Source organism: Natator depressus, chromosome 2, assembly GCF_965152275.1.
Source record: "Natator depressus isolate rNatDep1 chromosome 2, rNatDep2.hap1, whole genome shotgun sequence".
NCBI classification, from domain to species: Eukaryota; Metazoa; Chordata; order Testudines; family Cheloniidae; genus Natator; species Natator depressus.
The window spans coordinates 241,632,282-241,658,349 of record NC_134235.1 but is presented as its reverse complement, the minus strand read 5'-3'; the positions used below and the strand labels follow the sequence as shown (position 1 = coordinate 241,658,349).

At 42.2% G+C, this 26,068-nt stretch overlaps 1 protein-coding gene and 1 pseudogene across 5 annotated transcripts in view; both read right to left on the bottom strand.

Annotated features, from left to right (window-relative positions):
* DIP2C (disco interacting protein 2 homolog C) overlaps nt 1–17,983 on the bottom strand; it is a 478,491-nt gene extending 460,508 nt beyond the window's left edge. For 4 of the 5 annotated variants that reach the window (XM_074946247.1, XM_074946249.1, XM_074946250.1 and 1 more), the window contains exon 1: nt 17,511–17,982. In XM_074946247.1, coding sequence (XP_074802348.1) covers nt 17,511–17,595 — 85 coding nt within the window. In that variant the 5' untranslated portion in view covers nt 17,596–17,982. Of the gene's footprint in view, nt 1–17,510 lie in introns of all 5 variants that reach the window. The other variant, XM_074946248.1, reaches the window with a different exon arrangement.
* Nucleotides 17,984–20,163: 2,180 nt separating this feature from the next.
* LOC141983544 (U2 spliceosomal RNA) lies at nt 20,164–20,320 on the bottom strand (annotated as a pseudogene).
* Nucleotides 20,321–26,068: the final 5,748 nt, after the last annotated feature.

Here is a 26,068-nt window from a genome sequence, read left to right as displayed (position 1 = left end):
TGAGGATAACCTCGCTGGCACCTGACCCAAAATGACCAACGAGGGGACAAGATACTTTCAAATTTGGGGGAGGGAACAAAGGGTTTGTTGGTCTGTGTGATGCTTTTGCCAGGAACAGATCAGGAATGCAGCCTTACAACTCCTGTTAAGTTAGTAAGTAATCTAGCTAGAAAATGTGTTAGATTTCCTTTTGTTTAATGGCTGGTAAAATAAGCTGTGCTGGATGGAATGTATATTCCTGTTTTTGTGTCCTATTGTAACTTAAGGTTTTGCCTAGAAGGATTCTCTATGTTTTGAATCTGATTACCCGGTAAGGTATTTACCATCCTGATTTTACAGAGGTGATTCTTTTACCTTTTCTTTAATTAAAATTCTTCTTTTAAGAACCTGATTGATTCGTCATTGTTCTGAAGATCCAAGGGTTTGGGTCTGTGTCCACCTGTACCAATTGGTGAGGATTCTTATCAAGCCTTCCCCAAGAAAGGGGGTGTAGGGCTTGGGGGGATATTTTGGGGGAAGACTTCTCCAAGTGGTCTCTTTCCCTGTTCTTTGTTTAACATGCTTGGTGGTGGCAGCATATTGTTCAAGGAGAAGGCGAAGTTTGTACCTTGGGGAAGTTTTTAACCTAAGCTGGTAAGAATAAGCTTAGGGGGTCTTTCATGCAGGTCCCCACATCTGTACCCTAGAGTTCAGAGTGGGGAAGGAAGCTTGACACCCCCATACTGCAAACTGAAAGGCTAGTGCAGAGCCCTGAACCTGCATGGAGTCCCACTGTGTATCTATTTTCAGGATCAGTAAGTCTAAGGTGACAATATATACATATACGGAAGAGGCAAACCACCAATTACACTTCATTTAGCCTCGCCTCTGAATCTGGATCCGAGTGTCTAAGAGTATGTACACGAATAAGTAAAGAAGCTATAGTTAAGGCCAGTTCCTCAGCTGTCATTGATCCATTGAAGCCATTGGAACGATGATGTTTATGCCAGATGAATATCTGGTCCTTAGATTTTTTTACAAATATAAGAAACAACTCAATATTCTGGAGCTGGTTTATATTACTCCAATATTATGCAAAATGAGGGGGAAATCTTTACACAGAACTCATTGCAGCAATTCAGCCACAGACAATCACATGAATATAGTCCTACTAAAAGCAAATGGTATCTTTCTCTAGCATTAGGTTATTAGGCAGATAAGGCACAGCTTTGGATTCAGAATACTTCAACTGACAAATGATCTAGTTTTTCTTCACTCTGATAACTGTGGCCTACGACAGGATGAATTTGAGCATTTTTCACTGCTTATATAACAGGTGCATTCATAAATATGCAAAGATGATCTGAAGATATGGTTTATAATCCGTGCTTTATGCTTGAACAATTCAAATAGCTTTCATCATGTAGAAAGCATTAACTACTCTTTGCAAGATGTTCCTTTTTTTAATTATATGCTACAAATGACATTTTTGGGGTGGTCTTCAGATCAATAAAAAAAATATGCTGGATGGAACCCTGATCCAAAAAGCTATATTTTTAAATAAAGTACATTAAGCTCTTTATTTTCCAAGGGCCAGATTCTGCATCCTGTACACATATTTGTCATAAATATAAAGGGAAGGGTAAACACCTTTAAAATCCCTCCTTGCCAGAGGAAAAACCCTTTCACCTGTAAAGGGTTAAGAAGCTAGGATAACCTCGCTGGCACCTGACCAAAATGACCAATGAGGAGACAAGATACTTTCAAAGCTGAAGGGGGGGGACTCCACAATGCATTGACATCAAGTATAGGGGTAAGGTACTATTCAATATGAGTAAAGATACCAGAATTTGGCCCTTAATATGCATGATACATCTTTAGCCTGAAGATAAGTGGCAAGAACAACAAAAGACAGGCAGCAAGTACGATTATCAGAACATCTGCACTTCAGCAGGTTTATATAATACTCCGATTTCATGTAGTTGGTTGCTCAAAAGCATGAGCTTTGAAAGCTTCAGCCTCCAAGGTATCAGTCTGGCACCTTTCCAAGCACTCTGTGCATGAAAAAAGAAGACCACAATGACAGCTACAGTATGGCAAAAGGGAAATAAACCCGAATAATCTCCTCCTTTGTCTTGCACCCCCGTTTGTTGATTAAGAGGATTGATGGGAAGGCAGACAACACAGGAATCCCCCAGTGTTTTACTACTACAACTCCCAGTGTTTGATGCCTCTCTTGCTCCAGGTACATGTTATTACAAACAGTAATGATCTGTCATCCTATAATTAACCAGTAATCCTTTAGAATGGATCCCCACTGATCAGAGACCATACTGAAAACAACTAGGTGAAGCAATAAAAGCAAGAGAACCACTTGTTCATCTCTGCCTAGGTTTTCCACAGAGGCTACTTTCTCTTTGCCAAATGGCAGACCTCAAAGGCAGTCAGGCAAATCTCAGTCCACGTATTTCCTTTTAGAGAATGACAGGAGTGCCATAGGGCTTTTCTGAACTCTATTCATCTTGAAAAAAAGAAAAGGAGTACTCCTTTTCTTTTTGCAGATACAGACTAACATGGCTGCTACTCTGAAACCTATTCATCTTGAGCAGACAGCTATCAAATGATTTTTATTAAGCATTCCCTATGAGTTTCCCTGTTACATTTAAGGTTCCAAAAGCAATTCCATTCCTACAAAACAGGGTTTATTATTTGCATTGTGTTTGCACTTCGGAACCCCAGTCATGAGTCTGAACCCTATTGTGTTTTTTCTAATTATTTTCCCCACTCCAAGTAGATTTTAGCCCTTGTTCCACCTCAGCAGAGAATGGAAAAATGTAAGATGTTACATTAGCATCAAAAATTACTGACACACATCGGAAAGAGAGGAGACTAGATCCTGTATTAATGTTTCTAGTCATACTTGGTCTTTGCTTTAAGAGGAAGTGCATCAAACACTAGGATTAAAATCCTGGGCATTACTGAAGTCAATGGGAGTTTTGCCATTTATTTCTGTGCAACCAGAATCTCATCCTGGGAGCAGAGGAATAGCCAGGGGAAAGAACAACTCTTGGTAAAACTCTAGTAAACCTCACCATTTTATGGCTTCCCTCCAGACATGTACTTAAGCCACTGAGAAGCTTCTTATTTCATCCTTTGTTTTCTAATCACTGGACTTCATGCTTCAAATTATTCCTTTGCGGGAGGGAAGCAGAGGGGAGGGCAGTACTGAAATTCTTGCCTACGTGAACTAAGGGCTATGCAAGCGTTTGGGAACTTTTGCATTTGACTCCTATAGCTCTGCAGAACTCTGCAATAACGTATTGTGCTCCCAAGAAGAACTATGAGCATTTCTGGTGATGGAGTTTAAAAGCAGCTATTTATACAACACATATCAGTCAAGGATCCCAAACCAGTATTCAAATATTAATGTTCACAGCTGCCCTGTGAGGTAGGTATCATTATACCCATTTGGGCAACTGAAACTTAAAGTCAAGGCTATTCAGTTACAGAGCTAGGAACAGAATTCACAAGTTCTGCTCCCCACACTCCTCCTCTAAAAAGCAGACCATACTGAATATTCCTTATCCTTTCCAGAAACTACATTTCATATCAGACATGAAGGGGATAGTATCTACCTTACAGTGAGGCAGATGATGAGACTGGCACTGGACAGAAAAAAGGCCACTTCTCTGCTAGCTTCTGTTATAAAAGGAGGAACAAACTGAGCGCTGTGGGGTATACTTTCAGGAGAAAGCTGTTAGGGAGCAAGTTAGTGAACAGAGGGTGTCTCTTTGCTCTACAATTTCTAGCTACCTCTTTAGGATCCGGCATCTCGACTCTGGGGAAGTTTTCCTTTGACAGTGTTCTGTTCTCTTTTGGGTTCAGAGATTTCTTTCTCCTCCCCGTCCCTTTTACTCACCAGAGTCCAACCAACTTGCTCAAGCTCACTTCATCTCCTGTGGACTGGAGCCCAGTACTACTGCATGTCTAACCAAAGTTGGAGGGGGTGTAGCAAACCCACCAAGGCATAACCGTGGCCCTCCTAGTAGGCATGACTGACAAGCACTGCTAGCTAAAACTACAACGGGGTTGAGTAGAAAAGGGAGACTCCATATTAGGCAAGTTGACATTTCTTACCTCTCTGTTAGTGAAAGATTGCGTTTTCTGTCTGTGTGTATGGACCTCTATGCTGCTTAGAAGGAATGGACTGTTCTGCACTTGTACTCTCTCCTCCCCAACTGGTTGTCTCAGGTCACCTGGGAGGCCAGTGTGTGGGGTAGGCCCATGAGACAAGTTGTCTCCTACTCAAGGTCAGCAGCTGCATCAGAGCAAATACATAGCACTCACGGAACCCATGATGGCAGCTGAAGGGTTAGAAATATGCTACCAGTATCTTTCCTACTCTTCACTCGTTGTCAGAAAGCAGAGGAACAAATAAGAGCTGTTGAGACTGTCTAGTGAGGCAAAAGGAAAAAGACATCAGAGCAAGGAAAAGCAGTTCTGAGCAGTGCCCAAAGTCTTTTGAGGAGAACTGGTTATGCTGCTGCTTTCAGCATGAAGTAGGAAAGAGCCACTCACCACTTCCAAATTAGTATATTGAGAATGTAGAAACACAGGACGCATTGTAGCCACTTACGCTGACACAGTTAAAAACAAAACTCAAAACACCCAGGGGAAGGGAAAAAAGGCAAAATCAATACATATATTCAGTTAACCAGAAAAAACAAACATTGTGATTTAAATGGGACCAAAGCAAGCACACCAAAGTGTGTACTTTCCCTCTTGTGCCAAGATATTTCAGCACACTATAACACACTCTGACCTTACCTCCCAGCTATATCAAGGCACAAATGGAGCATATGAAGGATAGATTTTCAATCTCAGAATTGAGTTCTTTCACCAGGTTATTTAAAAGAATAATTCCCCATTTAAAAAGTGGGTTATTGACCCACACATAGGGAGCTTTTAAAATCCATATTATTGACCTGATACTTAAAGGCTATATAGTAGTCATAAGAACACAAGAATGGTCATACTGGGTCAGACCAAAGGTCCATCTAGCCCAGTATCTTTCTTCCAACACTGGCCACTGCCAGGTGCGCCAGAGGGAATGAACAGAACAGGTAATCAAGTGATCCATTCCTGGTCGCCCATTCCCAGCTTCTGGCAAACAGAGGCTAGGGACACCATCCCTGCCCATCCTGGCTAATAGCCATTGATGGACCTATCCTCCATGAACTTATCTAGTTCTTTTTTTTTTTTTTGAACTAGTCATTACAATCTATAGGGTAAGTACACTAAGGGTGTTTTTGAAATCCATATTATTGACCCAACTGAATTTAATATCCTGTCCACCTGTAGAGCAATTACAGATATTTATGGTGCGGATACAGATTTTTTTTTAAAAAGTTATTGCATATAGACATTAACTGATCATTTGTACACTCTCAAGAACCAGTAAAATCTTAAGCACTCAGCTGTAATACCAGATTTTAAAATTACCAAGAGGACATGGATATGAACTACACCACTCATAACACGATCAAAAAAATGTAAAGTCACCTAACTAACCCCAAACCTGCAAATTTGAGGGGCAGCAGGTTGCTTTTAAAAAGATACTTTGATAATTTAAAAAATGTATTAAGCTGTGTGTCTTTTCAAATTTTAATAAAAGACTCCACCATTGCACAAGATGGGAGGGGAAGGGAGACATCTCAAGTTACTTTTGTGCTGGGACTTTTATTCATATATTCATAGATTTTAAGGCCAGAAGAACCCATTATGACTATGTGATCTGACCTTCTGGATAAAACAGGCCATAGAATTTCACCAAGCGATTCCCACATCAAGCCCATTACTTCTGGTTGAGCTACAGTGTATCTTTAGAAAAAGACATCCAGTCTCGATTTACAGATTTCAAGTGATGGAGAATCCATCACGTCCCGAGGTATGTTGCTTCAATGGTTAATTACCCTATTAAAAATGTCTGATTTATTTCTAATGTGAGTATGTCTAGCTTCAGCTACTAGCTCTTGTTATGCCTTTGTCTACTAGATTAATGAGCCCTCTCTGATCAGAAATCTTTCCCCCATGTAGGTACTCTTAGTACATAAAGTCACCTCTTAACCTTTCCTTTGTTAAGCTAAATAGATTGAGCTTCTTTGGTTTCTCATTGTGGGTATGTCTATACAGCCATTAAACCCCCACAGCTGGCCCAGGTCAGCTGACTCGGGCTCCTGGGGTATAGGCTGTGGGGCTGTAAAACTGCTGTGGAGCAGTTTTGGAGCTTTGGCACCCCCGTCTTTTATTTCAGCATCGACATACCCCGCAAGGCAGGTTTTCCAGGCCTTTGTTTATTCTTGTAGCTCTTTTCTGAACCATTTTCAATTTGCCAAAATCCTTTTTAAAGTGCGGACATCAGAATCGGATACAGTACCAGTAACATTCTCACTAAGGTTGTATAAAGTGATCATAACACCTCCCTATTTCTTCTCAGTATTGCCTTGATTATACATCCAAAGATTGCATTTGATCTCTTGGGCACATAACACAGGTAGTCCGTGTTAAGCTAGTTATCCACTGTGACCCCAAATTTCTTTTCTTGATTATCATACACATCGTAAGGAGAGTGATCACTTTAGATAAGCTATTACCAACAGGAGAGTGGGTTTGTTGGGGGAGGGGGGGGAGAAAACCTGGATTTGTGCTGGAAATGGCCCACCTTGATTATCATACACATTGTAAGGAGAGTGATCACTTTACATAAGCTATTACCAGCAGGAGAGTGGGGTGGGGGGAGAGAAAACCTTTTGTAGTGATAAACACCCATTTTTTCATGATTTGTGAGTATAAAAACAAACATCTTCTGTATTTTCCACAGTATGCATCCGATGAAGGGAGCTGTAGCTCATGAAAGCTTATGCTCAAATAAATTGGTTAGTCTCTAAGGTGCCACAAGTACTCCTTTTCTTTTTGCGAATACAGACTAACACGGCTGTTACTCTGAAATCTTCCAAAATACAGTCCAGCATCCAATTAAAGCAGACATACAATATTTGAACCCAGGACTTCTGACAACCATAGTAAGGGTCTTACTTTCAAACTACTGCACCACTTTTATGCAAAACCAGAGAGAATTTCATGGTGCAGATAGATATTACACACACAAACAACTTTTGAGGCTTGTAACTGACACACAGAGAGAACTTCATATGACTAGAAAGTGTCAAACATATCATCAGTAGAAACATAAGTTCCAATACAATTTTATACCACAATAAAATTCCTGCTAACCACTTTTGTTGCTGCTCCTCACAACAAACCAACCTACTCTATTATAACACTGAGCCAATTAAAAATTTTGCCAATCTGTTATTTTATCACTTAGCACTAAGATTCACTCCAACAGCCCAGCAATGTAATATATTTTTCTGCCTCCAAGGAAATAAAGCTAACTCCTAGATTTTTACACTCAAAAAAAGTTGTGTGCATTTTGCAATGGTTGGTTTACATCTTCAGTCTATTTAATCATGTTGTTTAGAATAAGGAGCTACTCCTGCCCCTTAGAAGTCAATGGAAGTTTTGCCACTGATGTCAGTGGTAGCAAGATAGATAGATAAGTCTCTGCATTTTGCCATTTCACTAGATAAGTCTATTTGTTCATCCTCAGGCATCTGTTAAAAGACAGCTATAACAGCATTTGAATTGCAATTTTCATTTTAAGATTCTTTAGCAAAATGGAACTGCTTACATGTCATCACAGTGCAGCAGTCTGGTTTTATTTGTGCAGAGTCTTCATCAAAATATTAGCTATTTATCTGAATCACATTCCACCCAGCAAGGGGAAAAGAGAGCGTATAAGATCCCAATTTTCCTCGGATTTGCTTGCAATGACGACAGTGTGGCAGTCTAGCTTGAAGACAGTAGTGGGAGAATGAAACATCAGCGTATCAAGAAAATAATGAGCAACAGCCATGAAAATTGTTGATCCATGCACAATATTTTTAAGTGAAATCTGAATTGTGAATCAACGTGTTTCACAAACTCATGGCTAGAAAAAGGGTGTTAAACTATTAATTATTTCCTGTAATTTCAAGGTCTAAAACTACAAACTGAAAAATTACTTATGTAATGTAGTTAGAAAGTAGACCGAGTTATGAAAAAGCTGTGACGATTATATGATTTTTTAATCTTTCCAAAAACATTAAGTGAATTTGTGCTAACAGATTTATATTCCTCAAGACCAATTTCCTCCATTTGGTCACTGAACAGGTACAAAATAGACAAGAGATGTGAAAACTTCCTCACATCATCCTGCCAATGTACTGCACCTTTAACCTAAAAGGGCCACTTCTGGCAATGAAAGGATAGTTCAGCTGCTATGTGCATTCAGTCTCGGGCTTTCTGCAGGGATTGCTAAATAAAAAGATCCTAGCAACAAAATTGTTTTCTGTGATGAGGACATCTGTGCACTAAGAACAAGACTGTCAATTTACTTCACACGGGTCATAAAGCCAACCAAAAACTTTCAACCTCTGCCAGTCTAGGCAGCCTTTGAGCCAGTGATCTAGAAGTAAAACACAGTGTTCCATTACCAATACTTTGACATTTCCAGTGGAGCTGGCTGAAAACTTTCTGAATTCAAATTCTTTCAGCCAAAGAAAAGGGACACATTTTTAACAAAAAATTTTCCTTTTAATATAAGAAACTGGATGGAGCTGTTAATATTTTTAGTTTTGATTTACACATATAGTCAAAATATGTTTGAAAAAAAGGAATGTCTGATGTCGTCATTAACTTAGATCAGGTATAATAGGTTGTCTGATTCCAGATAGCAAGTCACAAGATCTATATACTGCAACAGGACCTGACAGAGATCCTCATATTACAATTGTTTCAGAACAACCAATATTTTAATTTTTCCTTCTTTCCCTCCTTAGCTACTGCCCTACCTATTCAGTCATTCAAATATCTGCAAGCCCCAAGAGTAGACCCATACTTGATACTGCTTTCTAGACATGAAACCTCATGTAGTAAGTCTATCATCCCTGGGAATGCTTTCCGCACTTTTCAGCTCACCCATGATTATTAGCACTAGTAACATACAACAACTCTTCACAATGGCTTTCTTTTCATAGTAGAATCTCTCAGGTTGTCAGCTTTCTTGCTCCCTTTACTCAAACTACCCAAGGTATGATTTTCTTTATTTATTTTTTTAAAAGAGGTCCCTGGGAGCAGTTAACACATAGGGCCTAATTTTTAACTTTAACTGTAAATTTGGGTGCCCAGTTCCACACCTGGATGCTTTGTGCTGATCGGTGTATCCAGATTTGGACACCCATGTATGAAAATTATGGTAACTATATTATTGTATATACGTGATCTAAGTGTTGACCAAGTCAACTCAAGTATTGCTTCTCAGATGGCCTAGTTCTCCCACTGCCCTTGCAAAAGGGGGTGCAGGAGTGCCATCTCCATGGTGCACTCCTCCCATCCCCCCTTGCATCCTGCAGAAGTTGCTCTGCTAGCACTCCACCAGGCTTAGGGAAGAGAAAGACGATTAGGAGTCAGGAATTGGCAATGCTTCAGCACCATTCCCTGCAAACCTCCCTGCCTATAATTCTCCCATTTGTACTTAGAACTGCATTAACTCCTTCTGGGTCTCCTCCACAGCTGCTACTGAGAAGCCTCAGGAGACTCCAGTTCAAAAGCAGCACAGATCCTCTTAATGTTGCGGCCTTCCAAGCACCTCCTGCCTCGGGGAACAATTTGCAGGGAATTCCTCAAGATGAGTTGCCCCTCTGTGCTTTATTGCAGCAGAGGATAATGTGCCCCCAATCTATTTCACAGTTTTTAAGGATGTATTTAGTAGTGGTCCTGAAAACTTGATCAAGCAATTAGAAGCTCTAGTTAACATGACTGTAAAACTCATTTGACTGAGTTACACAACCCTAAAATGAGCAATTCTCTGATTTGCATCACTAAGTCAAGCGGTATTATGTGAAACCAAGACTTAGATTTTTAGCATATACTTACTTTAATAACATAAGAAGGAGACGGAAATAAACACTGCACAGGACAGCAGGGGTCTGGAAATGCACCAATCTCAGCCTCATGAGTTGAGGAAAGAAAGGAAACGTTACAACAGTGACCTTTTTAGACAATGGACAGAACACTGTTAATGAGACAGTGGGCCACATCTTATCCTCAGCTAGATGACTGGGGACAGCAAAACTGGTCCTTAGGAAGGGGGGCAGAGTGGGATCATCAGGACTTCAGCATAGACAAGAGCTCACCCACAGGGGAGGTGGGGAATATAAATGCAAAATTTCACAAGGATTAAGAGTTTATGTCAAATCTGCTATGTACTGTGGTGCATTCTTATACAGCGGTGAGTCATCTCGTCTGACAGTTGTTGAAGAATTAATGCAGTTATTTAAAAAGTCCTGCTTGATGCTTTATATAAATATCCTCTTATAAAACTTAAAATTAAGTCAGTGAATTTTAAGTACAGAAGCGATACAGTACATTTAGGATTTTCTGGCTATGTCTACACTACAAATGTGCCGCTGTAGTGTGGACACTTCCTACATCCACAGAAGGGCTTTTTCCATTGATGTAGATAATCCACTTCTCCCAGAGGTGGTAGCCAGGTCAGCGGCAGAATTCTTCCATCAACCCAGCTGTGCTCTACATTGGGGTTAGGTCAACCTAACTACAGCGCTCAGGATGTGAAACTTCATAGCCCTGAGCAATGTAGCTAACAATCTAATTTGTATGCGTGGACCAGGCCTGCCTCCCTCCCTCCCCCCACACACTTTGAGCTATAAAAACCTAAAAGTACCTATTGATGTCCCTTTGGAGAGACATTTATCTTTCTGCTGCTCTCCATTCCCATTATACCTGTGTTTTATATAGAATGAGATTTTTTTAATAATCATTTTTCCGAAGAAAATTAAAGGGAAGTTTTACTCTGGAGCACAGATTAATGGAGTTACGAGGGTAAAGCCTGTTTGAATCTAAATGTGACAGCGTACTCCAAAATATGGAAGAATATTTTTAGATGTGGGCTAGGCTATCTTCTTATAGCATAAAGGTATCATATTGAATAACAATATACATGAAGTGGTATAGTTTGGCAAGGGAAAGCAATATTAGGCTTTTACCCGCTGGACTGTGCAGTGGAACCAGAGATAGGCAACATGTAGTGTCAGAAAGGCCAGACCCGCACTCCATTTATTCTTGTTATAAATAAACTGCTTGCTGGCTGCTTTACCAACAAAACTGATGCCCCTGAGGCAATTTTCACACATCCTTGAGAAGAGAAGCAATGGTGTCTCTGTTGTGTAACCCAGTACTGATCATCTGAATGATCAAGTGTAACACTTCACCATAAACCGTTGCTCAATAGCAGCCTCAAACAATGATATATTTACAGCATACTTTCAGGAGAGCTGCTTTGGGGAAATCCTCAGAATATGCATTGTATGTTTTACAAGACACTAAAATATGTTTCAAATGAATGAGTAGCCAAGGCACACCAGTGCCATTAGGGAAATCCTTGTGATGCATCAACATCCACTAAAGGTCTTGAGTTCAGATATCAGAGCGAAGCCAAATAACTACAAATGTAACAAATATTAAAGCTCTGATTCCCTTGCTTTAAATGAGAGCATTAACTCATGAGCGACTCTGGCTGCATTTATAAAACAATCGCTCTCTTGCTCTCCTCTCAAACCAGTACACTGTCCAGCACAACTGATGACAAGAGCTTCACCTTCAAGTTTCTTTAGAGCCCACTGGACAGGTTGGTTGTACCCATTTGCTAGAGTACCATCTGTTCAAGAATGAATTAAAGCAAAAGAATTACTGTTTCCCCAAATTCATACAGGTATGGTAGTTATTCAGGTTTCCACAGTCTTAACCCGCTATGCTGGTATAGGGTCAGCTGGCTAATATTCTTAAGTACTAACTATAGGAAAAAGAAAAGGAGTACTTGTGGCACCTTAGAGACTAACCAATTTATTTGAGCATAAGCTTTCGTGAGCTACAGCTCACTTCATCGGATGCATACCGTGGAAAATACAGAAGATGTTTTTATACACACAGACCATGAAAAAATGGGTGTTTGTATTTTCCACGGTATGCATTCAATGAAGCGAGCTGTAGCTCATGAAAGCTTATGCTCAAATAAATTGGTTAGTCTCTAAGGTGCCACAAGTACTCCTTTTCTTTTTGCGAATACAGACTAACACGGCTGTTACTCTGAAACCTAACTATAGGAACTAAGGTTCCCTGGCCCCAACCCAATGAGTATATCCAGACATACAGGTTTGCTGCTTTTAGTTTCCATGGTAGACCCTGCCAACTACATCTCCCTTCTGAAAGCACTTGTATTTTTGCTGACTGTATTATTCTAGTAGTGTATGAGGCCCTTGCTTTCCTATCCTGAAGGAAACACTGCATAGTAACAGACACAAAAAGAGGAGATGGGTACGGGGAGCACATAGCCCTACAACCAACAAATTAATTTGCAACCTGGGCCAAACAACAACCCAATAAATCCAAACACTAATGCACATAATGGGGCCAATGGACATAACTAAAACTGAGGGCCAAATTAATTAGCTGAACGTGCATCCAGACCCTCTGAGAATCAATAAATAATTCATAAAAAAGATCTGCTGACATTTTATGAAAAATATTCTTTTGGGAAAGGTTCATAAACAAAAAACTATGCCACATATTCATAAAATGGAGGAGGAAAGAAACTAACATATACAGCATATAGTGAGAATAATTTCTGAACAGGATGTTTTTCACATTTTCCATATGGCATCTGTGGTTCCTTACGTGTTTCTACAAGGTTATCTGACACTTGGATAAAATAATGGAAGAAATTTAAAGCATCTTTTCCCAATTAATTTAGGATCAGAAAGTAATTTAAAGGGCAATGTAATCTTGTATACCCTTAAATTAATCCAAAGAAAAAGAGAAGTATTTCTAGAGCAATTCTTTCTAATTGGTAGGCACTATTAAGAAATGGATGGGTCTTTTAATTTTGATATTTTATAATGCACAGACATTTACAAAACACTTTTATTACTATTACATCAGATCTTCAGTTAGTAGAAAATAAGATGATTCATCTAATTCCATCCAGTAAAAAAATTATACAGGGTTAGAAAACTAAAATTGCAAACAGCCTTAAAGAACTACACTATGAAGTGAGATGCTGATTGCATCAGCCCAGAAGAGCTACAGTTCATCAGCTACGCAAGCACCAGTACAGACAGTAGAAACTACTACAGAGCTTCAGAGCAAGCCCGTAATCTACTAGTGTACATGCACACACACGCATACAAACATCTTAAAGAATATTGAACTGGATGATAGAAGACCCACTACTTACCTAAAACACTTTCACAAACCATTGTTTTGCATTTCTATATTTTCAGAGACACATTGTAACATTTCTCCCTGCTCCAACATTAAGGGAAAACATCATGGTAAGGAACATAAAATTACACCTCAACACTTAACATGAAAGTGGACTTTACTCCTGAGGTGATGAATTTACAGTACACACATACATATTTCACCTTCTCACATGGATTTAGACTGCAGACATACACTATAAGGTTTTTGCGACTCTGGCCACACCAACTTTTAATCATATTAAGAAAAGTAACATGATCTGAAAGTGGTTAACTGAATTTACATCCATACTACATTTTAAAACCCTTTAACAACTGTTGTTTTTTTTTTTTAAATAATCATTTTCAGACTTCACCAGAGCTAAGCCTGTCACCAGTGGAAATGTAGGCAAGGATTGCTGCAGAAGTTTGGTCAGCCTTCCCTAACCATCACAGCACAATCCCTACAAATTCAACACTTTCAGAAGGTACATCTCCTCCTTGCAGAGCAATGCAGGTCAGCTTCAAGATTTGGACAAAAATCATAGCACCCTCCCTTACCTTGTCCCATACACTTCACATCATATCCAAACTGGTTATGGGGCAGGTCGTGTGGTTACCTTGACCACTGAATTCAATGAGACTTTGCACGAAGTCAGGCACTACCCAGCTTGAGCAAGTAGATCAGAATCTATTTGTAAGTGAAACAATACTGCTGCCCCACTCAAAAAAAAATAAAAGCCAAGCTGAAAGACACTGAGGTTGTAAGAGCCAAACAGTGTCTTGTGTGCTTGTGACACAGCACTGCTCTCCCAGTCCCAGTGAGACAACTAATACGTATGAAGTTCAGCACATTCATAAATACTTGCAAGATTGAGCCCATCGTTTGTACAAGCTGGTTACAACACCTGAGAAGTATTGGCTCTAGAATAAGAAACCACAAACAATCAGTCACTCCTTGCCAAAATGCAGCAACTTTCATCTGGAAGTTGCCCAAAAGCCTCTGGTGCTCACAAGTGTGTTTTGCACTATGGGACAGGTGCACCAGGAGTCCCAGAATGTACTGGTACAGCTTACAGTTACGAGACACAGAGCTCACGGATGTGTCAACACTGTGTTGCTGGATAGATACACTAAAACATACATAAGCATAAGCAATGCAATCAATCATTTCACACAGTCAACAAAGTGAGCTGTAGCTCATGAAAGCTCATGCTCAAATAAATTTGTTAGTCTCTAAGGTGCCACAAGTCCTCCTTTTCTCTCTACAACAGTTTTCTTCCATAAGCCCTCTTTCAGGAAAGCCCTTAAGCAAATGCTTTAAGTTAAGCTTATCTTTAAGTCCCATTAACTTTCATAGGACTTAAGAACATGCATAACTTTCTGCAAGTGCTTAATTGCTGTCCTGAATCTGTTTGCTCTCCCGAGTTTCCTGAAACTGGGCCTTAATATACAGACACACTATCACAACATAAGTGCAACACACACTGAGATTTTAATCCTGCAAGCGTATGAATCATGTGCTTAACTTTACTATTGTGAGCAGTCCCATTGATTTCAATTGAACTGTTCAAAATAGCAAAATTAAGTACACACAAATGTTTGTGGGATCAGGGCCTAGCAATGCAAAATTGCTCTGAAAACTATTTAAAGTACTGTGCTAGCATGATAAGCATATTACCTACAACTACACCTTCTAATAGTGATCATAGTGCATGTAGAGATATATCTACCTTGGGAAAGTATGGGCATAGGCCAAAATTTCCAATGTGGGTGCCTAAAGTTAACAAATGAGTGGCATAATTTTCAGAGGTGCTGAGCACCTGCAATCACCATTAGATTCACTTCATTTAGACCACTCATTTAAGTGAAGTCATTTCAATGGTGCTTGGTCTCCCCTTCCCTCCTCCCCATTAAACTATTCATGTATTTAGAGTTAAAAAATATGGGTGCCATGTTTTGAAGACATTGGCCATACTGCCCACTAGGAGTTGGGTTCAGTGCCACAAAGAAAGAGATACCGTTCGTGGGCTAAGTTCACTCCAGCTGGAACTCCAATGAAGTAAATAATTACACCAGGGATGAAGCTGGACTGTGTGTACAAATGTCTAATTGCTAAACATATCCTACTTCCTCAATACATTACTGGATTATGCTCAGCACACCAACACTCTGTTCTTAACCACAGAAATACATCATTCAGAGGGAAGCTATATTCAGATTGATTATAGCATCCTGAAAATATAGTATATCTTAAATTTGTTTTCATTACTATACTGTTGATATATAGATCATACTCACTCTATATGAACTCAACATCTCTACTTGCAGCCAGAATGCTGGGTATCCAGCATACTCTAGTATAAACAGTCAGCTTTTCCTGTCCCTATTAGCACAGATAAGGGCCAATCAATGCACTCTAGGCTGCAATAAGGCAATCTCCCTTTTTAATCTCCTTTATTTCAAGATTTCAGGGTACTGAAAAAAGCTACAGGACTGAGAGCAATGCACAGAGCCACAAGCTCATTCTGCTCTTCACCCTGAAAGCGTTAAAAGGAAAATACAATGTCAACATCAGCTCCTCCCTGCTGTGGAAATTGGCATGAGTACATTTTACTTTCTGGCAACAAGCCCTTCTAAAACCGTTACAAAAAAATGAAGTTTGATATGTTGAGCTATTCCAACGACTAATTTGGGACATGCTGGGTTATTTTTTCCCCCTTCTGTTAAGCATCATTCTAACAGCCTTTCCGAGGTGGATGAACGTTAATTGTCTTTGATAAGAGAGAGGGACCAACCAACCGTTAGCAGAATTTTACTCCTGGACACAGCAAACTCTAGCGTTACGATACAGAAATACTCTCACTCTCTTCCCCAGAGAGGAATGTATTAGATACAAATTATAGATTTAGTGTGACATTTGAGCACATGAACTCGTTAGTAGCCAACCAATAAGTAATCCTCATACAAAATAATCATTCGGCACATCTCGTTACTTAACCCAATCTGACACACATCAAAATGTGAAGCGAGACACACGCTGGGTGGAGGGTTTAGTCTCTTCAGCTTATCCTCCAAATCAGAGGAACAATAATATGAGAATTACACTGACATCTTTTCCAACCAGGGAATCCGTGGAGCATCCAAACAGACCAAACCGGAGAATGATCCCAAGCTCGCAATTAAAAATGTTAAACGACTTTTCTGTTTAATCTAAAATCCTTGTTTCTCCTAAAGAAATAATTAACTGGCTTTTTTTTTTAAATAAACCTTCCTAGATATTATTATTTTGTTGCAACTGATTTAAATGTTGACTCCACTGCATGGGCTTCAACGCAAGTCCCTGGATATATTTAAATAGGTTTTGTTACAAAGTATATAGCAGGTTTCTGTAATACTGCATTTTCTTGGCAGGACAGGAATCCCTGCAAGCCCAGCCCTTAAGATTTTTCCATCTTCCGTAATAAAACATGCAACACTGGAGTAGCAAATCCTGCTGCCAAAGCCCCCTCTTCCATCTCCACCAGCACTGTGGCAGGAGAGGCAGCGAGAAAGAGGAGGAATTTACAGTCAGAAAAAAATTACACAGCCTCAGAAAAAGGTAGTGGGGGGAAGGGGCAGAAAAAAGAGAGAGACAACAGGCGCCATCAGGAATTAGGGAGAAAACAAAAGCAACCACGGAAAAAAATATTCAATAAACCAGTTTCCAGAGAAACTGAAAATGCAGCACATTCCTCATGGAGAGTCACAAGGAGAAAGAGGAAAAAAATTAACCCCATGTTCTGTGGGATTTCCCCCCCCCCCCCCCATTCCTTAGGCTGTGTCACATACCAGGAGAAACTGACACTCACAGGAAACAATTGTACCATGCAAAATACACACAGGAGATGAGGACACAAAGCTGGGGACGAGAGGTTACACACTGCAGCAGAGACAATCAACCTTCCAGGGAACCCCCCCATCGAAGTGTCACTCCCCCTCGGCCCCCCGGTTCTCCTCCTAGCCTACTGCTCCCACCACCCTGGAGCTGCAGACAGCCCCGGAGCGGGGTCCCCTCGGGTCTCCCGGCGGGCGAGGCTGGGGTGGAAATGAGAGGGACGATCACAAATCATTTACCTTCCGATAATTCCAGCTCCAGCTCAGCCAGCCTGGCTCTCACCTCCAGAGGCAGGGACATGCTCTCAAGGCTGCGGTCCGCCATACTCGAGCCAAGGAGATTTTCTCTCCCCTCCTCTCTCTCTCTCTTCTCTTTGTTTGCAACAGAAAAGGGGGGAACGTGGGGGGCTTGCGGTGGATGCCAGAGTCCTCGCGCGGTCTCAGCGGTGCATACAGGAGGGAGGCGGACGAGGAGTCCGCGCGCAGGGATGGGGTGGAGGGAATGCAGAGATTTCTCCTCTCCTCCTCCTCGTCCTCCTCCTCCTTCTTCGCCGCTTCCTTCAGGGGAGCCCCGCCATGGCCGCCGCCGCCTGCCGCTTGCAGCTCCTCGGCACCGCGGCTCGGTCTAGCCCGGCCCCCGCCCGGTGCAACCCGCGGGGTGACTCCTGCACAGCGCGCCCGGGCTCCGCGCGATCCGGCTCCAGCGAGCGCTCGAGACGGCTGCTGCGGGTGGAACTGCGGCGCGGCTGCCGCGGCCAGCGAGAGCGGCTGTCACACGCACGTGACCCGCCGGGTGCGGCGGCCCCCGCGCGCCCCTAGGGGGTGCGCTCGAGCCCACCCCCCCATCTGCCCGGGCGGCGGGCAGCCCCGCGGCGGGGCGGAATGGAACGCTCCCGGGAGCGCCGCTGGCTCGCGCGGGCACCGGCGGCGAAGTTTGCGGCGAGCCAGGTGGCTGGGCTCTGCCCCGCCGCTGCGAGCCGGGCGACGCCGTGCGCTGGAGGGCGCCGCTCCGCCGCCTCGTGACTGCTCCCCCGGGCATTTCGGGGACCGTCCACGGGTGGCGGGTCGCCAGCAACGCTGTCTTGCCCCGCGTGCCCTTAGGTAACATGCCACGCTAGGCATCCTTTGGGGGCTTGCTCTAAGAGTCCCGCCGGTTTGGGATTCCGTTTTTGCGCAGCATTTTGTGGCATCGACATTTGTTGCTCCACGTTTGTCTGCGTGAGAGTTATTTTCAGTGTATTGCATCTGACGGTGGTTTATGTGCTAACGGTGTGTGCTTGGCGCTGTACAAACACAGTGCCCTCGCCAGCCCGCTCTTCTGTCGAAATTTGCCGCTCAAGGTTAGGGTATCGGGTCACGTTCTTGTATGTCATTCACAACTCTCTCTCTCTTTCTCTCTGCTCTGAGCTTTTTATGTCTAAAAATGACTACAGGATGAATTAAACAAGCAAAACAAATTATTTTACATCATTTCTGGAAGCGGAAGGCAGTATAATAAAGGCTTTTCTACATGGAGTTGTTCCAGAATAGCTATTCTGGAATATCCCTGAATAACTATTTTTGGACATTCTTATTCCAGAGTAAGAGTGGTGGTACCTTCATCCAAATTCATTTTCAAGTGTGGACAAGTCCTAATACTTACCTCTTTTATAATGCTCTTTAACTTCAAAGTGCTTTACAAAATAGTGAGTTAGTCTTCACACTGTGAGCTAAGTATTGTCATCCCATTTTAAGGGAGTGAGGAACACTACAGTCCCATGTCCACAGAGGGAATCAATGTGTTGCAGTAAGATCTCTTTTCCATGTTACCTGTGAGAAGGTCATGTGCTTTAGAACCTGGGTAGCAGGGACAGAATGTTGAAGCCAGCGGGGCTCTTGGCTGCTTGGAATGACAGATGTGTAAGGACCTAGCAGGTGGCAACACTGCACACAGGTGCCAAGCAATTTACCCAAATTCAACATCAGAGATAGAAATAATACTCAGATGTCCTAAATTCCATTTTTTCTCTCTAACAAACCAGGCAACTTTCAGCATATTCTGATATGTTCATTTTGAACTACATTCTGCACACCAAGAAATAAACAAACAGCGAGTACATTTTAATGAAAGCATATGTGTGTGTATATTCCGTTGGTTGGGGATGGACCTAACCACAATTCTGTTCGTTCTTGTTTTATTTAGATTATAGTGTGTCCATGCTTATGCCTCACAAATCATGACTTTCATTTAATGAGTCTCGGGAAGCTGAAAGGAGGGATACTATGTGTAGACACTGTTAAAAACGGTTAGGAAATCAGTTCTCTTATTATAAGGATGACAGTTAATGAAAAATATAAAGATATAATACAAGGCAGTGCCTTCCTTCATCACTCCATATTCATTAAACTGGGGGTTACAAAACTTTTTCCCCTGAGGTCCGCTTATGCAGCTGCAATAGGCATCGCGGCCCACTCTTAACACTTCTTGAGGAAAATTATTCATTTTAATGATTACATACATATAAACTATAACACTAAATAAACAATGTACATATATTTCCTTTTCATTTTAATGTAAACAATTGTGACCAGAGAAATCACTAGCAATATGCACTCAAAGAAATGCTTCAAGATCTCTTTGAAACCAGTTTTAGTAAAATTACACTTTTAAAAAATGTTGAGAGCAAACTGTGGTATTCAAATAGGGAAAACACTGTTTTGTATAACACTGAACAAGATTACAACACGAGTCACATGGAGTTAAAGATTTTCTAAGAGCTTGACTGGAGAATGCAGTTGCATCTACCGATGGACTACCCAGGACTGTAGTTTGGGAATCCCTGCATTAAACCAGTTGCTGTATTATAACAAGCAGACTGAACATCCGCAGTTCTTTCTCTCTCCTTCTTCCTCCAAGGAGTTCCTGGAGACACTCTGTGGAAAGGAAGAAGCAAGCTGCTAGACCATCTTCTAGTTCCAAAAATCCATTTAATACGTAATCCCCGGACAGAGATGCACAAAGATAATAATAGATGCTGCACTTGGTCTTAGTCAGAAGGTCAAGAAGTGATCATTCTCAGTTCAAAGCCTTGATTTACAAGAAGCACATTGGATCCAATCCTGCTCCCATTTAAGTCAGTAGCAGCAAAATCAAAGAATGTAGGAGCTCCTTTGAAAGAGCAGAGTAAGCTTTAGAATGTGTCTGTAGTAGGGAATTTTACAAAGATTCCCACCATATAACCACTAGTTCAGATGAACTGGCTTCTGGTGTCTTCCCACTGTCATGTTTAGTTGACATGGTGGTAAAAGCAATCCTGGGCTCTGGGAACCTAGGCCTCCACTGGTGCTAGGGTTGCCAAGCCTCCAGGATTGGCCTGTAGTCTCCCAGAATCAGCATCGATCTCCTGGTGACTATTGAAAGCAATCCAGGAGATTTTAATAGGATATTTTCAGACAATGACATTACGTCATGCTAGGGGGAAAAATTTCCTGGAATAACTTCAGTCAGAGTTGGCAACCCTAACTGGTGCTAACACTAGTTCAGTTGAAGTAATAGTGGAACCAGGGGGAATATTTTTGTAAAATTCAGTAATGTTGACAAGGCTTTAGGCCATGTCTATACTAGGAGCACTTTGTCAGCATAGGTACTTTAGCAGCATAACACTCCTATTTGCAGCTTATCTTATACAGGCAAAATGGAGCCAGCCTGAGCAAAGCAAGCTATACTGGCAAACGCATCGTTGTGCCAACATAGCTATCTACACTAGAGGCTTTTGCTGACTCTGCTATGTCAATCAGGAATCACTCCTCTTCACAACACTGTCAGAGATAGCTATGCAAGTAGAAGTATGTGCTGTAGACATGATCTTAGTAGATGAATCCCTTAATTTCATTTGCTTCTATTCGTTTAGTCATTATATACTCTAATTTCTATTAACCATTCCCATGCTGCTCCTTAGTGCAGTGCAAGACCAGAACCAATTATTCAGGTCCTTTTCAGCAGGCCGTTACTTTTTACAGCATAACAACACACATGCCATTTAGGATGATACAAGAGCATATAAGGTATATAGGGTAATGTTTTTGTCTTCTGTGGAATGATTCCTGAGTGATACCAGCACAGACACACAGAATCCTATCTCTGATCTTTCTTGTTTCAGTCAGGTTAGGATCTAGCCAATGAAAACCAGCTAAAACTATATGCTCTAGGGTTCCTATCTGAAAATCCACGTTCTGTTTATTTATTGTTTTGTGTAGGACACAGTATGCTGAAAGCATCAGAGCACTGCAGGAGCCGCTTTTTCATGTATTAATGAGGCAGCCAAAAAGGAGGAAATACAAAGTGTTGTAGTAATCCAGTTTCCCTTACTAAAGTGTATCTCAGAGTTGCACCTTTACTTCTTAAAGCTTTCAGCTGATAAATGGTGATTATTTTACTTGTTATCTGATTGTTGCAGAATATATGCTAGTTGCGTTCTCTGTTTTCCAAATTTTTGCCTTTTATGACATTGCACAAAGGGGCCTAATGGGAAACATTTGAACATTTGCAACATTTACAGCTAAAGTTCTCCTGGCATTTTCATTACAAATGCCATAAATCAGTCACTTTAAAAGGAAAAATAATCACTCTAAGATTAAATTTATCCTATTCAAATTGAAGGATCTGAATAACTCACCTGAATAATTCAATTTGTTTGAGTGGGACTGCTCGCAGGAGAAGAGACTACTTACATAAGTAAGGATTTTCAGGATCATGGCCTAGGCCCAGGGTACCAGATACCAAGGAAATCAGTTTGGATGTTTTCAATGTATTTAAATTTAAAACAAGAAGAAAGAAATTCACAGGATTTGACCCATTGTGGTCTACTCAATTAATGCTTTAAGATTTTTAGATGAAAGGCACCACTCCTGATCTTTCACTGAAGTTAGAGGTAAAACTCCCATTGATTTCAGTGGGAAAAGAGGAAGGTACTAAATACAAAATATTAAGATTAATTAATACGGTCAGATTGGTATAACCCTTTTTGTCAAATACATGTGTCTTTAAAAGCTCTTTTGACAGGATTTGCATGCCATACAGTACCTTATCTGTTCAAGAGAAGAGATGAATTTGTCCTTTTCTCTCACTGACAAGGCTCTGATCCGGTATTTTTAGAGTTATCTAACCTGAATTAGCTATCCCAATGTAAAATCCTAGTGGAGACAAGGCATAGGTAGTTTTTAACCTCAGTGTAGGTAATTGAGGTATAACCCAGGTTGGGGTGGGGTAGGGTACAGTGATGACTTCAACTAGCCCCACTGAGTCTTGGGCCTGGTCTACAGTACAAAGTTAAGTCCATTTAAGCCTCCCTGGTGTCAACGTAGTTGTGTGTGTCTACACTTAAATTTATCTCTGCTCCATGTAAGCTCTCCATTACACTGATATAATATCACCTCCCCAAGTGGCATTGAGCCATGGTCAATGTACTGAGGTTGACACAGCATGAATGTAGACCCCACCAGTCCTCCAGCAGTTGTACCACATTGCCCGACACTGACAATTGTGAACTCCACTGCCCAGAGGTCACAGAGACCAGAAGCCCCCTTGCCTTTTAAAACCCCATGAATTTTTGAAATGACTTTCCCTTATTGCCCAGCTTGGCAAGCACACTAGCAGCTCTCCATTGTTGGGTGCAGCTGCCCAAACGATCATGCCGCCTACCATGGGCGGCGCGTGAACTGCTGGATGTGGAAGGCTAGCCCACAGCCCCATCCCTTCCACCCGAGGTCCCGCCCCTTACATGCACACCGGGAACCCAGAGCCCCCCACCATGGCCCCCCGCTCCCGCCCCAGGCTGGCTAATGCTCGCAGCCCCCCCCAGCCCCGGAGCACTGGGAGGGAGAGTGCAAAGTGCCAATGCAGCCTCCCCAACCCCGGAGTGCCGGGAGGGACAGAGCGGGGCACTGGCAGAGCTCCAGGAAGGCAGGCAGCGTGGTCCCAGCCCCTGGAGCCCAGCAGCACTGCCAAAGCAGGGCCCTGAGGACAGAGTGTGGGTAGGGACACGCCTGGCTGTTTGGGGAGGCCCAGTCTCCCTCACCCACCACCTACACACTCCAGGCGCACTCTGGCCTGGAGTAGACAGGAGATATTGGATCTTCTGGTCCTGTGATGAGAAGAGGCTGTGCAAGCACAGCTACGGACCAGCCATAGAAATGTGGTCATCTATGAGCAGCTTGCACAGGGGATGCAGGAGACGGGGGTATGACAGGGATCAGCAGCAGTGCTGCGCGAAAGTGAAGGAACTGCGGGAGGCATATCAGAAGGCCAGAGAGACCAACAGTTGATCCAGTGCCAAGCCATAGACCTGTTGCTTTTACAAAGAGCTGCAGGCCATACTTGGGGGAGACCCCCCAGTCCCGCACAACACCATAGGTATCCCCAAGGAACCCGAGTCACAGGCACCTGGTGTAAACAGTGAGGTGTAGGTGTAGGAAGAAGAGAAGAAGGATGGGAGACATGTGACTGGGGGTTGGGGGGGCATGAAAAGCAGTTTGTTTATATACAGAGTGATGTCATTTGAATCCTGCTGAGAGATCTCAGGAAACTTCCATGGAGGTACATTGCAATCCTGTCCTGAAGGTTTCTAGGGATCCTTATTTCTTCCACAATGGTAGGACACTTTCCCACGCCAATCAGCAATAACTTCAGCAGGCACCATGCAGTAACCGGGTTAACAGCATATAGGCCCAGGCAGCTTTGTGACACCAGCAGGAGCTGTGCTCTCTCAACCTTTGTTACTCTCAAGAGTGAGATATCAGATAAAATCACTACCGCCTGGGGAAAACGGTGCCAGTATCCAGTGCCATTGCTCTCCACCCACAGCTTCATGCAACCAAGCAATTCCCTCATCCTTTCCCTCAACTCTGGTGGGCCATACTTACCGTGGCTGGAGTGGCGCTGTGCAAAGCACTCTCAAGCAGAAATGTCAATAAGCATGTCTTGTTTGGTTTCACAGTAACAGCCATGTTAGTCTGTATTCGCAAAAAGAAAAGGAGTACTTGTGGCACCTTAGAGACTAACCAATTTATTTGAGCATAAGCTTTCGTGAGCTACAGCTCACTTCATCGGATGCATCCGATGAAGTGAGCTGTAGCTCACGAAAGCTTATGCTCAAATAAATTGGTTAGTCTCTAAGGTGCCACAAGTACTCCTTTTCTTTTCATGTCTTGTTTAAAATTTTAGAGGAGCAAGGAAAGGGAGTTCTGAATCTTAACTTTTGCTTTCACTTGTGACTATACTGACAATGGTACCTCTATGCATTTTATCTGTAGCTGGTGCCATTGCAGACCTGAAGTGTTCTCCCTCCACATCCATGGACACCTGACCATGATAAGGAGAAGGAAGCAAACAATATGGAAGGATATGTTTGGTGAGATCCTGCAAGCCAGTGCTACATTGGACCATGAGCAGAGAGTCCAGAGAATGAATATTTCAGGCTGTATGGAGAAGGAAAGAGCAGACAAGAGAAAGGCCCAGGAGTCAGAGAGGGGATTGCACCAGGACGTAATGGGGCTTCTCCAGCAGCAAACACATATGCTGCAGACTCTTGTGGATCTATAGATTCAACAATCCCAGGCTCACCTCCTTTTGCAGTCCATAGAGAACTCCAGCATAGCTCCCCCTCTTCACCCCTCCTCAATATTCCACTTGGCATTAGGGGCCGCATCCCCTACCCCTACCACTCCACACTGGAGGACATTTAGGACAACCACAGCTTCACATACACTAATCTCTAAGAGCCACAGTTGATGTATTTGTAGCTTAAATGGACATGACTGTTCCTTTCCCTTCTTTAAGCTCTGTTCCATACATTTATTAAGGTTTTAATATATTTGCTTTTAACTTGCACAGAATTTTTTTTATGTGTTTCTGTTACTCCATAAAAGAGTATTGTGTGGAAAATAATGAATCTTTATTAGTTCCCAACATATGCTGCAGAGTACCTGGTGGTAATGAAAGCACCCACTTAGTAGTTATTGTACACTGTGACAAAACTCATGGGACCAGTGACAAACACAATGTAATCATCATAAATGTACAGCAAGTACCACAAAATTAATAGGTGCATTGACAGTGTCATATTCATAGATGTGTACTAAGCACCACACAATTTGTAAGAGGCCCCCAAACAGCAGGGCCAGGTAGAGCACAGTACACCACAAGGTATTACTCTGTGCTCTTTCACAGCCTCGCTGAGTTGAAGGGCTCTGCACTGAACTCTTCTGATAGCCCTTGTGTCTGGCTGTTCAACCTCCATCCTGGCAGGAAATTTCCCCCCTTTTTTTCACAAATATTATGCAGCCTGTGGCAGGCTGCTATAACCATTAGGATATTTTTCTCAATGAGATCCAAACTCATAAGTAAACACACCAGCGCCCTTTCAGCCTACCAAAAGCACATTCAGCTGTCATTCTGTACCTGCTGAGCTAATACTTGAATCTTTCCTTGGTGTTGTCAAGGTGGCCAGTGTACAGCTTCAGAGCCAGGGGAGTAAGGGATAGGGTGACTCTCCCAGCACCACTATTGGCATTTCAACATCGCCACTGGTATACCTCCAATTGGGAAAGAAAGTCCCTGCTTGTAGCTTTCTGAACAGTTCTGTGTTCTTAAAGATGTGAGCATCATGCACCTTCTGTGACCAGCCAACATTGAGGTCAGTGAAGCGTCTCTGGTGATCTATCAGAGAAAAATAGCCCTTTCTGTTGATGTACTCTGTGCCAAGGTGTCTGTTGCCAAAATAGAGATATGCCATGTGTAGCTCCACTGCAGTTCAGGGACC